A 17334-nucleotide genomic window follows, 5' to 3' on the forward strand; every position below is an offset into this window, starting at 1 on the left:
GTTTAAGTATCTACTTAGAGAGGTGATATTTTAGAAAAATAAACTTTGAAAATATATATACTAAAAATATTAAAAATAAAAAGATTATAAACCTTAAACTTTAAGTATTCATGGAGTATTTATAACTTATAAATTTTGTTTTTTTATAAAGAGAAGTTAAAAAATAATTTTATCTTTGTGATATATTAAATTATATTTCATTTAAAATAATATATATTAAATTTATAAAATATTGAAGAATATCCGTGAAGTCTTGAAAAAAATTTGAATGGAGTGTTGAGTTTAATTGAGTTGCTTGAGCTTATTAAAAATAAAAAATAAATTAACACATGCTACCTGATCCAAATAAATTGTACCCAAGATGCACACTCGAGCCCATAAAAATACTGGGATGCATGCCCAACAAGGTAAATGGGTAAAGGCAACGCTTGGACCCAACCAAGAGCAGTTAGGCTTTTGGAAGTTTCAAATTTTGGTTTAAAGCAAATAGAAAGCAATTAAATTTCTATTCATTAGTCTTTTTCTTTCATTGACTCGGTTTCTGGAGGTGCTGACTAGTTATTTATGGTGAAGTGATTCTTTTCTTCTACTGAAATTCTTGATGTTTAGGCTGGGAATAAATTTAGCTCCTCTTGTCTACCTAGAAAATTGAGGGAGGGAAAGTAGCTGAAACCATTTAAGATTTTTGTCAGTGTAGTTTATTCGTTCACTTTCGTGTAGTTTCTGAGATAGGCAGCGCTTGGACCCACCCCAAAGCAGTTAGGCATTTGCGAGTTTTTTTTTAGCCAATTAAATTTTGGTCTAAAGCAAATAGAAAGCTATTGTTCTGTTGATTGATTTCTATTCATTAGTCTTTTTCTTTCATTGACTCAGTTTCTCTAGGTGCTGACTAGTTATTTATGGTGAAGTGATAATCTCTTCTTTTCTTCTACTGAAATTCTTGATGTTTAGGCTGGGATTAAATTTAGCTCCTCTTGTCCACCTAGAAAATTGAGGGAAAGTAGCTGAAATAATTTGAAAGCATTTAAGATTTTTGTCAGTTTAGTTTATTCGTTTCACTTTCGTGTAGTTTCTGAGATAGTACCAAAACATTGTTATGTGTTGAATAAATAATTAACCACCAATTAAAGCAGAAGTAACATTTGTGTTTGAATCCTGAGAAAATTGAGTAGGAAAATTTTGCATTTTATGAAGTTTTTTTGCTTAGTTGTGATGATTTATTTTTTTGGAGGTCCCTAAAAGTGGAATAATGGTCCCTAACAGTGCCTTTTTGAAACTGCTCAATTACTTGTTCTCTACTTGTCCGTTCAATTGACTTCCTACAACCACATGCCTGTATTAGAGCTTTCTCTACTAGTGAAGATAGCATCAAATGATGAGCTTGTTATTGTTGTTGATTAGAGCTCTATCTTCCAAAGTTCAATCTTCGAATCTTCTTCTAAATTCTTTAATTTTGCTCTCATATTGAATTTATAAAAATGTTATTATTCACAGAATTCATAAAAATAATTACCTTTTTTAAATTATTGAGAAAGGAATGCCTTTGGCTTTCTTCATAAGTAAACCAAACATGAAGCAAGGAATGCCTTTTCTATTCTTTGTATATATATATATATGTGTGTGTGTGTGTGTGTGTGTGTGTGTGTGTGTGTGTGTGGGCAAATCATATTCCTTGAGTGGGATTAGAGGGACAATCATATAGCTCGAGTTTCATTCTTGGAAGTGGCAGAGAGTATTCCTCATTTAATTAATTATTGTCTTCTTTTCAGGTCCTTTCGTTTTTTTTACCCCAATCATCATAATTATAGGAACACTACATCCATTAAGGATTATATTTGTGGTTGCAATCTATTGATAGAGAGGCTGTGGGTGTCTAAGTGATCGTGAACCTTTCATTCGTTCCGGTCTCTGCTATATAAGGTGTGTGTATTTTAACTAATTCTTGTATTATTAATTTGTTTTTGTCTTTATATTATATTGTTATGCATATATTATGTGTTCATACATGTTTGCAAGTATGATCCATGAAGAAAGAAAGTGAAATACTTGTTCAATTTAATCCTTATTCTCTCCTACTAGACTCAATCAATCTCTATATATACAAGTTTATATGTAAGTCTATATATCTCGTTGTAGGGTTGAATAATTGTAAATACAGATCAAACACCCATTATTAAAAAGATTATGGTGTTTTAATTTATTAGTCAATTAGAAAACTAATTAGTTTTAAAATCTTCTTAATAATACATATATAAAATTAAATTAAGACTTTAATCTTGATAGCTAACATTTTGAACTTTTACCTTAAATTTGATATGGATGTAAAATCTACAAATTCACAAGACTAAAATTTCTCTGTGTTTGGTGAATTAAAGTAGGGTAATGGTCTAAATAATATTACTCTTGTAAAAGTTGGATCTCCTTCAATTTTCAACCTCATCTTTCTATTATAGTGAAAGTAAAAATGAAGAACATTCTAATTAACTATAATGTTTGGATTTAATAGTGCATGGCTAGCTTTCACCACCATAATTTGATCTTGACACCATCATTCCTTTTCTTTTTCATTTTTTTTATTATATCACTCATTTTGTTTTATATTGGAAAGCCCCAAAATCCACGTAGTAAGAGCAGACCTTCCCATTACTTAATAATTGAGGAAATTAGATTCATTTTAATCAAATCATCTTCAATAGATAAAGCTATTATGTAATTATTTGCTAGGCTAAACGTATTTGTATATTCATAGTTCCTGTTAAATTCTAAATACTATAAATCTACAAGGATTTCTATGATGTTAAGAGAAATATCCCCTTTTAGCCAACACTAGATAATTAAATACTATATATACTAGATTGACTTGGATTTACGAGAATCAACTCAGGTTAACCTGCCAAGTTCCTGACCTGAGTTATAAGACCTTAATAACCCTATAAAAGATAACTAAGAAAAAATATTAAGCCTAATTTTCAGTGAACATAATATTGCAAAATAAAATTGAAAAAAAACTTAATTAAAAAAATGACACAAAAAACCACCCTAGTCAACCCAAGTTAACCAACCAAACTCGTAACCTATATCATGAGGTTAGGAGAATCTCAAAGAAAACAAAATAAAATAAATTATGAAGCCTAATAATCAACTCCAAATTAAAAAATAAAATTGAAAAAAAAATATTCAATTGAAAAAGGATAAAAAAAAAACTAAGACAACTAGGCTAACCTGCAATAGAATCATGAGACCGTGATAAACCTATAGAAAGTAAATAAAAAAATTATAAAACTCAACTCTTAATTAATACATTATTGAATGAATAAATTAAATAAAATCAATTAAAAAATATCTCAGGTCAACTCGGATTAACCTGTCAAATTTGAGTTTTAATATCAAAATAAATCTATAAAAAGAAAAAAAAAACAATTATGAAGTGAAAGCCTTGATAGCTAACATTTTGAACTTTCACCTTAAATTGAAACGGATGTAAAAGCTACAAATTCACAACAGTAAAATTTCAATCTGTTTGGTGAATTAAAATAGGGTAATGGTCTAAATAATAGTACTCTTGTAAGAGATGGATCTCCTTCAATTTTTATAACCTTATCTTTCTATTTTAATGAAAATAAAAGTGAAGAGGATAAAATTGGAAAAAAAAAGTTTAAACTTAAAAAAAACAACTTGAGAACTAAAGTGAAAAAGACTAAAGCATTTCATTAGTCATTGCTACAATGAAATACCAAGTTCTCTTAATATATGTTAATTATTCAATTGTATGGTTAGTCTATAAAAAATAAAATTCTTATAAATTCCTTAGTTAAGCAAAATAGAGTGTAGGATTTTTTTAACAATATATAAAATATTACACAAGAATCTTGACCATGAAATAAAAATTAATCCAAACATTTTAATAAATTATTCTAAAACACAATAATTTATATATCTCTATCTATCTACAAATCCAAATAGATTATTGTTTATTATGTCTAAATCAAATGACCTATATCTTTACAATAATTTTATTTATGGTTAGGGTCATAGGATTGTTTGGCTTTAATAGAGTAATTTTTCAAATACTTTTGGTTCCTTTTAAGTTGGTAAACTAAACATCTTTTGTTAAAAAGATATCTTGGGCTTCAAAGTACATTTTCTAATTCTTAGAGCCTTTTGTGAAGTTAGCTAGTATTTTGTGAATTTAGCTAGTATTGTATTCAACTTATCAAACTTTTCTTGGAAGGATTTATTTTCTTCTTCAAGTTGATTAACCTTTTTATTTTCATCAATGTCGCACGTGTGCAGCGTCGCGGCGAAAACATTCACCCTCAAAATATCTATCTAAATGTGGCAAATATGTGTGGGGAGACAAGGAATTCTTGTCTTTTACATGTGAAAAGCAGGAATGGAGAGTCGCCACCTAGTATTTTGATCACTAGGAACCCTAACTGGTCTTAAAGATCGGGTACAGGGACTGGTTGCGCAAAGGGAGGTATTAGCACCCCAAATACGCCCTACCTAAGGTAAGCTACATTGTTTTATTGTCTAATAAAATCTAAGGTCTTGTCGTGTTTTTTAGTTGTTGGTCCGTCTATGGTTCAAGAAAAGTCATCTTCGGTAAAGAGATCCTTATCTTATTAGGTAAAACCTAACCGTTCTAATGTCAACAAAAGAATTTAATATCCGGAATATGTCTTACGTATAAGGTCGTAACCCTAGATACTAAAAGAAAACAAAATAATGTTTTTTAGAATTTTTAAAATATTGGCCTAGTTCTCGTTACTTTAATAAACTAGTTATTAAAGCCAAAATGCATGTTGATATATATTTTTGAAATTTTCTTTGTTGTACGAAAATACGATTTTTTTTAATTATTATTATTGAGAGACTTGACCGTATGCATCAAAACAAAACATTTTTTATTTTTTTTAATTTTTTGACGAAAACGAAGTATTTTAATACCGGATTTGTATCTTTATAGTATAAAAATACAAACCAGTATTGATCAAAATGCAGTAAAAAAATACACGGGGAAATCACAAATTTTCCAAAAATATATTTTTAAAATTTTTTCCTTTTAGGCCGGGCCGGACCCGGCTCACCCATTTTGGGCTAGGCCGGCACTGCCTGGCCCAGTAAACAAAAACAAACAGTGGAGAACTCTCCACTGTTCACTTGCAACGTGAACAATGGAGCAGCCCGGGCGAGGAAGAAGAAGAAGAAGAGAAGTGGAGGCTTACCTGGCGGTCGTCCGTTCTTGCGGGAGCTGGAGCTGCCGGTTCTATGCTGTTGGACGACGGTTCTGTTCCTTCTCTGTTCTATTTTTTCTGTGTTCCTTCTTCTCCCCGCTTCTGTCTCCTGTTTCTCTTTTTCTTCTTCTGTTTCTAATAGTGGTGGTGTCGTTGTTGATGGTGGCGCTGGTGGCTGCAGACGGTGGCTCTTCTCTGCGGTGGCGGGCAGTGTTTGCTGCTGTTCTTCCCGTCTGTGCAGAGGCGCAGGCTTCTTCTTCTTCTTCACGGGTGTTGCAGCAGGGGGAGGAAGATGGTGAGAGGCTGATGGTGGCGCTGCTCCAAACGGCGGAGAGAGAGAGAGAGACCGAAGAGATTGAGGTTACTGTTATTCTCTTCTCCTCTGTGTTCTTGTTTTTCTGTTCCTTTCCATCTCCCTCAGATCAAACTCTTTTCCTCGTCTCCTCTGTTTCTCGTTTTTTACTCCCTCCTATGTCGTCTTCTTCGTTCTCTCCTGCCTCTGTTTTTTTTCTTTCCTCTGTCCTGTTCTCCCCCCCCCCCCCTGTTCTCTCTTTCTCTTCCAAGTGCGGCAATCTACCCTGTTGTCCTGGCTCTTTGAGATGAAGGAATGAAGACGATGGTGATGCCTGTTGTCAGTGGTCTTTTTCTGCGTGGTTCTTATTTTTCTGCTTGTCTCTGTTCTCCTTTTGTGCCCACTGTTTCCTCTGGTTCTATCCCCCTCGTCTTCTCTTTGCCTCTGTTCTTAAAGAAAAGAGAATCACCCTGGTTCCTGGAACCTGCTGCTTGCAGTTGCAGACGAAGACGACAGTGTGGAAGGGGGCTGTTCCACCAACACTGCTTCCTCTCCTCCTGTTTTTTCCCCTGTCTCCCCCCTCTAGTTCGTTCTCCTCCCTGACTTTTTATAGCCAAAACTACATGCGTTTTTTTTCTTTTATAATAAAGACATTCGCGATATTATTGCAGTGGTAACGGTCGGCGGTGTGCAGAGAGATTGTAGCTGTGAAACGTTCCCCATAACTGAAGCAATCTGCGGCATGTTATTGCTGAAACTGTTGCTGAGGAGAAGACGATGAACAGTTCATGAAACGTCTCTGTTTCTCCAATTCAAATGGCCATTTTGATTTGGTCCTTGTGGTTTCACAATTTTGTAATCAAACTCTTGGACAAATTATAATTGGATCCCTGAACTTTAATTTCTTCCAAATAAAACCTAAATTGACTTAAAAACATTTTTTCTTGCAATCAAACCCTCCATAAATTCAATTAAACCTTCAATAAAATTTAATTGAGTCCATAAATATTTGATTTTGAACTTGTTTTTTCAAAAATTGAATTTTTCTTATCAACAAGGCTGATATACTATTAAATTTCAATTTTTGTATTTTTAAACCTCCTCAACCAATTTTTGGTCATTTTATGGGCATTCCAGCATCATTTTCTCGCTTCTATTATTTTTTGGATTTCTTCTGAATATTTTTTGATATATTGTTTTTGTATTTTTTTCATTTTTTGTGTGGGAACCCAAAAATAGATAACAACAATCAATAACAATGCAATCTTTATTTTCTAGAGTTTCTTTTTCCAGCAAACAAGTATGCATAATTCTATTTCAATAAACTATATTTTAAACCTAATTTTTTAAATTCATCATATAAAGATTCAAGAGCATCATGCAACTCATCAGAGGTAGAGTCAGATTCATCATCCAAATACTGTACCTCATTTTCACTTTTGATAGAAAACTTCTTAATCACCTTGTAATTAAGGCAATGTCCTCTTCAATGCTTTCTTGATCATCATCATCATCCTCAATGTGGTGAACGGTTTCAAATGCCAAAGAGTATTCATTTTTATTCCCTCACCAATACCATGAGTTTTTACTTAACTCTCATAGGTTTACAAGTATGGTTTTGTTTACAACAAACTCTTTCATAGAGTGAATGATATAAATAAAGTTCTAGTATCTCCATAACTCACTAAATAGCACTTATAGGATTTAAAAGTGTTTAAGTATAGTTCGAATGAAAATGTATACTCTTTGTTCTAGAATATAAAGGTTTAAATCCACTAGTTAGAGTATAATCAATAATTTATAATTTTATTGTTATTTTGATCTTAGAGTATGTTGTTTATCATATATGTCCGGAATCCCTTACTAATTTTACAATTAGACAAGCTATATAATTGTTTCTAAGAAAAACTAGTCATTGGAACCCCATTAATAACTAAAACGATCGATTGGTTCAAATTGATCAAGCCAATCAATCAACCGGTTCCTACAAAATTCCCAAGTTTTCATCACTGATAAACAAGTGAGCGCCTGATTCATGCAGAATTCTCAAATGTTTTCATCATTAATGAACAAATGGTGGTTCGTTTCATGTAGAATTACATATTTAATAGTTTTAAACTAGGTGAATTCCTAGAGCCATCCATCTTAGATCATCTTTTATATCAATCCTAAATGTATGTAAAGTAGTGTGTGTGAGTTTATTTTAATTATACCATCAAGTAAGATGTAAAGATTTATAAATTAAACACTAAAATGAATACTTGAACTTTTTGATTAATTTTTTATGAAATCCTTCATGTTTATTAATGTGATCTTAATATGAAACATGTTTAAAACTTATTCTCAACTAGACATATTATTAGTCTATGTTCTTTTTTTTTTTTGTTATCATCAAAATATAAAAAAATATGAATGTGTGACTCTAAAGGTCAATAAAATCATCACCATTTAGAGTAAAAATATATCTAGACTAGGATTTGCTATCATTAATATCTAATTTAAATCTAGCATTTGAATATCCATAAACTTCTAGTTTATCTCCTTTATAGATCATAAAGAAATTCTTAGTTCTTTTTAACTACTTCTTAGATTCAAAACCTTTAGGTAGTGTAATATACATATCTTTATGAATTTTCCTATATAGAAAAGCATTTTTTATATCTATTTGCTAAAATTCATAATATTAGCATGTAGCTATAGCAAGAAGGTTTTTACATAACTACTAATAAAAAGGTTTCATCAAAGTCAATTCTTTTTCTTTGCTTGTAACCACTGTCAACTATTCTGGTTTTGTACATCTATACATTGCCATTAATATTAATTTGTTTCTTAAAGATCCATTTACATTCAGTGAGTTTTACCCTTTTAGGTTGATAGTCAAGTTATATTTAATCCATTTAGAATTTTACATCCTTGATTCATTTTATGGAATTAATATTAGATATTGCTTTCATGTAATTGGTAGGCATATTAAATGTAAGTAACTCATCATTTTTAGCTTCTATAAAAAATCCATATCTCATTAGTGTATGACATCTTCTATTAGATCTATGAAGTTATTGTGTTTCTTGAGCTTTAAGTTGAGTATCTAATGTTATATATTCTAGCTCATGTTCTAATTAGATGTCAGTTTATGGTTCTTGAATTTCTCCAAATTTTATTTTTCTTTCACTACTTCTTTCAAGAATAAATTCTTTTTAAAAATATAGCATGTTTGGAGACAAATAACTTTTGCTCAATGGAATGGTAGAAATATTATCCAATAGTTTTTTTAAGATATCCTATAAACTTAAATTTATTTGATTTAGCTCATAACTTTCATATATGATATGCTTTACATAAATATCACATCCCCAAATCTTCAAGTATAATAAGTTAAGTCTCCTATCTTTTCATATCTTATATGAAGTCTTATTACTAAATTTTGTTGGAACTTTATTTTAAAACTAAGCAACAATTTTTTAGGCCATATCCCTATAGCTCATAATGGATCGTACCATACCCAATAGGGTACGATTTGTCCTTTTGGAAACTCTATAATATTATGGTAAATGTCATAATTATTGAATCTTTGGATGAGATTTGAAACTCATCTTACACAAGAATTTTATAATTAATACTATTTAAAAACAAATAAAACATTTTTTTTTCTTCTAAATTCACCTATAATGATGATACCTATCTTAATCATATAGTTTCTATTATACCAAATATATATTCACTTATTACTTTTGATTAAAGCAACATATTGTTAGGATTGAAAAATAACAGTTGCAATATCAACCAACTATTTCAACTACTATCTCCTTCTCACCACCACCACTAACATCTTTTCTTTATCCACCACAACCATCTCACCACCACCTCTTCTTTTATCATCACCACCACCACCACTACTTTTATCATTTCACAACCACTACCACTTCACCACAATCTCTTTCACCACCATTGTCATCTCACCACCACCTCTTTCACCATCATTGTCATCTCACCACCTCCATCACCACCATTATTAAAAATTATTTTACATGTAAAATATTTAACGGTAAAGTATTTTTCAAGCCAAACATTGAATTTAAAAGTAAACCATTTTTTATTTGTAAAATATTTTATGCAAAACAAACATACTCTTAACATATAATTTTATCTCTTCTAGAAAATTCAATAAAAAAATTCATTTTTTCATGTTTACCTAAGGTTAGCCTTCACAATTATAATTCCGTTATCTATCTCTTTATTGGGATATTTTCAGTTAGAAATAATTTCCATTCTATAATTCTCTTTTAGGATATCTCATTTAGGATGTTAATTTTTATAGTGTTTTATATTTTTTTAAAAACTTTCTTCGTACTGAACCGTTATTGCTTTAAATTCCCTCATGTATACATAACATGATTAATGAGCTGTACCAAATTTTTATTTTGATCTTCTAAGAACATTCCAAAAGTGTCATTTGAAAATGAATTTAATCAAACTTCTATACATTTTATCCTTGTTGAATATGTCATCTTTTTCTTCATCTTTTAAACATTTTTTATTTTATTTTGAAATCATCCTCACCATGTTATTTCATACATTTTCTATTTTTCTTATATAATCTTTTTAATTTGAAGTTGTCTTTAATTTTTTGATTCTCTACTTAGTAACAATATAATCTTCATCGTCTTCAATTATGTAAAAAAAATTAAAAATTGTTATAGAAATCTGCCTTTCTTATATAGCTAGGAAAGTTAAATTTTATTCAAATAAATGAATTTTAATGCAATTGTATATAAGAAAATACACTCTTAGAAATGTATAAAGATATCAAAGGAAGAAAAAATCTTAAAGAACTAAGAAGGGAAAGATATTAATAATCTATATCTTTTTTTTTTATTAACGTGGGTGTCCGGGTTAGCTTGCGCGCACCTCAACTAATCTTACAGGCCCTGAAGTTAACAACAATATAAGTCTCCAATGACCCTGAGGTTTGTGAGACTCAAACTGGTGACTTTTAGAAAGTAAACCTAAAATTTGACTAGTTGAGCTACACTTCTATAGAGTGTATTTTCTATATTCTATAGAGTTTAATGTATAGAGTTTTTTGATTAACAATACAACCATATCAATATTCTATATTTTATTAACAACACTGTGACAATTTAAAATTAATAACAAATTAATTTAAAGATATTATAGTCTTCAACAAAAGATAACACCCTAACTTTTGTAGATGGCATAGATAGATATAGATAAGGGGACAAGGAATTAATTGTTCATTGGTATACTTATACCTTGCCTTGTTGCTTTTGAAGCTTGATTCCATACAGAGCTAAAGGCCTTCTCGTTTTGTTCCTCGCTGAGCAATCAACACCAGTGCTTTTCGCGCATATTTTCACAAATTCAGGTAATAAAATTCCTATTCTCATTCTCTCAATGCCTATTTTACTTGTAGTGAACTCCTCTCACAGTCAGCATCCTTATTTCTCTGATTTTCAGACTGGTGGAAAATGGCTATCGAAAGTGTTGGTGGATCCATTTTATCTAAGATAGCAGAACTCTTGGTGGAACCAACAATAAGGCAGTTCCGTTACATGTTCTGTTTCAACAATTTTGTTCAAGAATTCAATGAACAGAAGAAGAACCTGGCTTTGACTCTTGATCGTTTGCAAAACGCTGTCGAAGTTGCTGAAAGAAATGCTGAAGAAATTGAGAAGGATGTCAACAAATGGTTGGAAGATGCAAAAAACGAAATTGAAGGTGTTAATCGTTTGGAAAATGAAAAGGGAAAAAATAGCAAATGCTTTAATTGGTGTCCAAATTGGATACCACAATTCAAGTTAAGCAAGGCCCTGGCAAAAAAGATAGAGACTTTGAAAAAACTTGAAGAAAATAGCAGAAAGTTTCCAAAAGTGTCCCACAAAGCACCTCTTCAAGACACAGAGTTTCTTCCATCAAAGGGATTCACACCCTCAGAATCGTCAAAAGAAGCTTTTGAACAAATTATGAAAGCTCTCAAAGATGACAATGTCAATATGATCGGACTGTACGGCATGGGAGGGGTGGGTAAAACCACCCTGGTGAAAGAAGTAGGCAGGAAAGCCAAAGAGTTGCAGCTTTTTAATGAAGTTTTGATGGCTACGGTGTCCCAGAATCCACATGTCACAGACATGCAGGATCAAATGGCAGATAGTTTAGGTCTGCATTTTGACGAGAAAAGTAAAGAAGGGAGAGCAGGTCGGTTATGGCAGAGACTGCAGGGAAAGAAGATGCTTATAATCCTAGATGATGTTTGGAAAGATATTGACTTGAAAGAGATAGGGATCCCATTTGGTGACGCTCACAGGTGTTGTAAAATTGTTATAACAACACGTCTTGAAAACATATGTTCTTATATGGAGTGCCAGCAAAAAGTGTTTTTAAGAGTCTTATCTGAAGAGGAAGCATGGGCTTTATTCAAAATCAATGCAGGTTTACGTGATGAGGACTCTGACTTGAACAGAGTGGCAAAGGAGGTTGCGAGAGAATGCCAAGGCTTGCCTTTAGCACTTGTGGCAGTGGGAAAGGCTCTAAAAGATAAATCTGAACATGAGTGGGAAGTAGCATCTGAAGAGCTCAAAAAATCTCAATCTCGGCACGTGGAAACATTTGATGACCGAAGAAATGCATATGCATGTCTTAAATTGAGCTATGATTATTTGAAGCACGAGGAAACCAAGCTATGTTTCTTGCTATGCTGTTTATTTTCAGAAGATTACAACATTCCAATCGAGGAGTTGACGAGATATGCAGTTGGCTACGGGTTATATCAAGATGTGAAGTTCATTGAAGGTGCAAGGAAACGAGTTTATATGGAAATCGAAAACCTCAAAGCTTGTTGTATGCTGTTAGGAACTGAAACTGAAGAATATGTGCAAATGCATGACTTGGTTCGTGATGTTGCTATTCAGATAGCATCATCAGAAAAATACAGATTCATGGTAAAGGCTGGCTTTGGGTTGAAGGAGTGGCCAATGAGCAATAGAAGATTTGAAGGTTGTACAGTAATTTCGTTAATGGGCAATAAACTAGCAGAACTTCCTCAAGGATTGGTTTGTCCACAGCTCAAAGTTCTATTATTAGAACTGGATGATGGTCTGAATGTTCCAGAGAGGTTTTTTGAAGGAATGAAAGAAATTGAAGTTTTGTCTCTGAAGGGAGGGTGCTTGTCATTGCAATCACTTGAATTCTCAACAAACCTTCAATCATTGCTGTTAGTCGAATGTATATGCAAGGACCTCGTTTCATTGAGAAAGCTGCAAAGACTTAAGATTCTTGTTTTCATGTGGTGCGACTCCATTAAAGAATTACCTGAGGAAATGGGGGAGCTCAAGGAGTTAAGATTGTTGGATGTGACAGGTTGTATGTACGTTGCAAGCATTCCTGTGAATTTGATTGGAAGGTTGAAGATGTTAGAAGAACTATTGATCTGGGATGGCAGCTTCACGGGATGGGACAGCACAGGAGGAATGAATGCAAGAGTAACAGAACTAAATTCGCTGTCTCATTTGGCCGTATTATCATTGACGATACCGAAGGTTGAATGCATTCCCAGAGATTTTGTTTTTCCCAGGTTGCTCAAATATGATATAGTGTTAGGGAATGGGTATTCAATAACAGCATACCCAATCTTGACAAGATTATATTTGGGTGATATCAGCGCCACATCCTTAAATGCAAAGACATTTGAGCAGTTGTTTCCTACTGTGTCTCAAATTGGTTTTAGCAACGTTGAGGGTTTAGAAAATATAGTATTGTCCTCTGATCAGATGACCACCCATGGCCATGGGTCGCAAAAGGACTTCTTACAAAGATTAGAACATGTAGAAGTGGCTGCATGTGGGGATATTCGCACTCTGTTTCCAGCAAAATGGCGGCAAGCTTTGAAAAATCTAAGGAGTGTGGAAATTAATCACTGCAATTCATTGGAAGAGATATTTGAATTGGGTGAGGCTGATGAAGGAAGCAGTGAGGAAAAGGAGCTGCCGCTGCTATCATCTTTAACGGAGTTACAGCTGTCCTGGTTACCTGAGCTCAAATGGATATGGAAGGGGCCCAGTAGACATGTCAGCCTCCAAAGTCTTAATCATCTGGAGTTGTGGTATCTTAGCAAACTAACATTTATCTTCACGCCGTCCCTGGCTCAAAGTCTTATTCATCTAGAAACACTACGGATAGAATATTGCCGTGGATTGAAGCATCTTATCAGAGAAAAGGATGACGAAAGGGAAATCATTCCAGAGTCTCTTCGCTTCCCAAAGTTAAAAACTCTCTCTATAAGTGACTGTGATAAACTGGAACATGTCTTCCCTGTCTCCGTGTCTCCAAGTCTTCTGAACCTGGAACAGATAAAGATTACTTTTGCTGACAATTTAAAGCAAATATTTTACAGTGGAGAAGGAGATGCACTCACCAGAGATGGCATCATCAACTTCCCTCGGCTAAGAGAATTGTCTCTTTCATGTTGCAGCTTTTTTGGTCGAAAGAATTTTACTGCCCAATTGCCTTCTTTGCAAGAGTTAACCATTAAAGGCCACCAAGAATTGAGTAATTTGTTGACACAGCTCCATGTACGTCCTTTATATTTCTCCACTTATTTTTTCCTTTTTAATTTAAATTGTCAAATGCAATACATTGATCAAATTTCTTATTTCTTCCTCCAGATAAAGTATTTTTATTTTATATATAAGAAGTTTTACTAATATGTAAAATTAAAATTATTTTCTTTTATATATGTTTTTTTGTTAATGTCATAATTTGTTTTATTGTAAATAGAATATAAAATGATTTATTTTTTTTATTTAATAAGTATAATTTTTTCATGATTGCTTTTAATTTAACTAATATGAAATAATAATTTATATTTAGATTATTATAAATATGAAAAATTACGATTTCATATTCCCATGCCCTATTGCTCTGTCTATTTATATCTTTTTGTTGATAAGTATTTAGGTATTCGGGATAATTGGTTCATCACCAAAATTATATAATAGTTACAGAGTGTACAAAAATTAATAGGAATTATATCTAAAAAATCGGTACCCTTGTTTTCTTTTGATGCAGGGGCTTACAAATTTGAGAGGAATATATATTACAGACTGCAAAGGAGCACAAGATTTAATGCAGGTTGGAAGTTTTTTAACTAATAGAAGAACTGGGCATGAACTTTCACTCTTGAGTTTGGAAACATTACACGTAGACTCCTTCCCTGACATGAAGTGTATATGGAAGGGTCTCTTGCTGAGTCATTTGACTACTTTGATGGTGAGGAAATGTCAAAGACTAGCACATGTATTTACAAGCAGCATGATTGCTAGTCTAGTTCAACTGAAAGTTCTAGACATATCAACCTGTGAGGAATTGGAGCAAATAATTGCTAAGGATAATGATGACGAAAAGCTTCAGATATTGTCAAGAAGTGATCTCCAATCTTTATGCTTCCCTAATTTGTGTCGGCTTGAAATCGAAAGATGCAACAAGTTGAAGAGTCTCTTCCCAGTAGCCATGGCTTCAGGTCTCCCAAAGCTCCAAATACTAAAAGTAAGCCAATGCTCTCAGCTATTGGGAGTATTTGGGCAGGACGATCATGCTTCACCTTTCAATGTTGAGAAGGAGATGGTGCTCCCTGATATGCTGGAGCTGTTGCTAGAAAATTTACCAGGTATAGTTTGCTTCAGTCCTGGATGTTATGATTTCTTATTCCCTCGTCTGAAGACGTTGAAGGTGTATGAATGCCCGAAGCTGACCACAAAATTTTCTACTACAACAAATGGTTCAATGAGTGCTCAATCAGAGGTGCTGCTTATTGGACTTGATTTCTTGCCTCTCTTTTAGTGTTTGTGTTTCTTTTTTCACTCAATAACAAGACTCGGAAGTTAGAATGTGTATGCCATGCTTGAATTTGGTTTTGTAGGTATCTCAAGTAGTTGAGGATTCAAGCACCGGTTGCTACGTGCTAACCAGCACTTGTAGAATGTGGACCCGGAATAATGGGTGGTGGGAAGAGGAAAAAGAGGAAGAGGAATGGGAAGAGGAAGAGGAAGAGGAAGAGGAATGGGAGGAGGAGGAGGAAGAGGAGGAGGAAGAGGAAGAGGAAGAGGAATGGGAGGAGGAGGAGGAGGAGGAGGAGGAAGGGGAAGAGGAAGAGGAAAAGGATGAGGATGGAGGTGGTCATGAGGATTACGTCAAATGATAAGTTTGGCATTGGAATTTGAAAAACATGCTAATAATTAATTCTTGCAGGTAATATGACTGCAATTATTTATCATCTTCTATCCTTTTCCTTCAACTTTAAATGGTTGAATTAAATCAACATATGCGATATGTCTGAATGGTCTTTGTTCTTCATGTTTGCATCAGGCAAGGTTGGTTACCTGTTACATGTTCACCTCAACATTAGGTGATTTCTCGGAGATTTATGTCTTTGAGCTGTGGTGCTGTGAATGTTTTTTAATTTGTGGAATTGATTTCAACTGTTTCATTGGCAATGGCATACAATTTGGCTTTGTATTGTAATTTTATAGAACTCCCAAAAGAACAATATTGACTTATCTATCTATGTGTTTGCTGTGTGAACTTCCAGAAATAACGGAATCTCCAGAAATAAGGGCGTATGCTTGCTTGCCCATTTGTGTTTCTTTTCAAGTGTTTGAACCTTCAAAAACAAGGACATAATGTTTACTTGTGTGTGTGTTTATTGTTTAACTAGTTAGATGACCCGCGCGATGCTGCGGGTCAATTTTTTTTTGCATAAAAAATATCAAAAAAAGCTAAGATTTTAAAAGTGTTAGGTCTTTCTGCAAGACTATACCTAAGAGTTTTGGGTTTGGCTGCAACGTCTGACCCAAGAGTAATATTTATAATATTAATAATAATATTAAACTTGCATGACCCAAGTTTAAATGGGTTTGGCTGTAATACCAGACCCAATAACCTTGGATGTGGATCTGGCTGCAAGGTTATATCATAAAAGTATGATAATTAAATAGATTAAGTAAAAAGAAAAAAATATAGAAAAAAAAAACCAACATGAAGAAAATAACTAATGAAGAAAAAGAAAAAAATCCGAATTAACTGGGTCAACTCTTCAAACCAGGTTAACCCGTCAAACATTGGATTTGTGTCGTGAAAGTTTGATAACTAAATAGAAAAAAAACAATTGACGGGTTACCCCAGAATTAACTGGGCTAACCCGTCAAACCCAGGATCCATGTTATAAAAGTCTGATAATTAAATAGAAAAAAAATTAATATTAAGAAAGTAAATTAAAACAAATAATTAAAAAAGAAAAAAAAGAAAAAAGCCAGAAAAAAACTAAAAGCATCAGCTTTTTCACTGTGGACTGCACTGTGCAGTCCACAATAAAATGCTTAAAAAGGAAAAGAAAAAGGGAAAAAAAACAAAGGCATACCCACGGGTTAATTTTTTTTCTTGCATAAAAAATATAAAAAAGGCTAAGATCTAAGAGTGTTAGGTCTTTCTGCAAAGATATACCCAAAAACCTTGGGTCTAAATGCAACGCTTGACCCAAGAGTAATATTTATAATATTAATAATAATATTAAACTTACATAACTCAAGTTTAAGTGAGTCTGACTGCAACACCAGATCCAAGAGCCTTGGATGTGGGTCTGGCTGCAAGATCGTGTCATAAAAGTATGATAATTAAATAGATTAATTAAAAAGAAAAAAACAAAGAAAAAAATCCAACATGAAGAAAAAAATTAATAAAGACAAAGAAAAAACATCTGAATTAACTGGGTTAACCCTTCAAACCAGGTTAACC

At 32.9% G+C, this 17334-nt stretch overlaps 1 protein-coding gene and 2 long non-coding RNA genes across 3 annotated transcripts; all 3 read left to right on the forward strand.

Annotated features, from left to right (window-relative positions):
• The first annotated feature begins 1663 nt into the window (after positions 1 to 1663).
• LOC112326876 (uncharacterized) lies at positions 1664 to 6446 on the forward strand. The gene is made up of 3 exons (XR_008058415.1): positions 1664 to 1920; positions 4294 to 5597; positions 6201 to 6446. It is a non-coding gene; the product is annotated as an uncharacterized LOC112326876 (long non-coding RNA).
• A 4039-nt stretch (positions 6447 to 10485) lies between these two features.
• On the forward strand, positions 10486 to 15384 carry LOC112326300 (probable disease resistance protein At4g27220). The gene is made up of 4 exons (XM_024593961.2): positions 10486 to 10496; positions 10824 to 10915; positions 11008 to 14117; positions 14614 to 15384. Exons 1-4 carry the CDS (start codon positions 10486 to 10488, stop codon positions 15382 to 15384), a joined length of 3984 nt encoding a protein of 1327 aa, XP_024449729.2.
• A 241-nt stretch (positions 15385 to 15625) lies between these two features.
• LOC127904959 (uncharacterized) lies at positions 15626 to 16104 on the forward strand. Its single transcript, XR_008058432.1, has 2 exons — positions 15626 to 15792; positions 15910 to 16104. It is a non-coding gene; the product is annotated as an uncharacterized LOC127904959 (long non-coding RNA).
• The last annotated feature ends 1230 nt before the right edge of the window (positions 16105 to 17334 follow it).

This window comes from Populus trichocarpa, chromosome 1, assembly GCF_000002775.5.
Source record: "Populus trichocarpa isolate Nisqually-1 chromosome 1, P.trichocarpa_v4.1, whole genome shotgun sequence".
Classification (NCBI taxonomy): domain Eukaryota; kingdom Viridiplantae; phylum Streptophyta; class Magnoliopsida; order Malpighiales; family Salicaceae; genus Populus; species Populus trichocarpa.

Bases quoted from the DNA above. Each gene is read 5' to 3' on its own strand.
- LOC112326300 (XM_024593961.2), top strand. The intron at 10,916-11,007 runs GTAATAAAATTC...TCTGATTTTCAG, and splicing joins GCATATTTTCACAAATTCAG to ACTGGTGGAAAATGGCTATC. The intron at 14,118-14,613 runs GTACGTCCTTTA...CTTTTGATGCAG, and splicing joins ATTTGTTGACACAGCTCCAT to GGGCTTACAAATTTGAGAGG.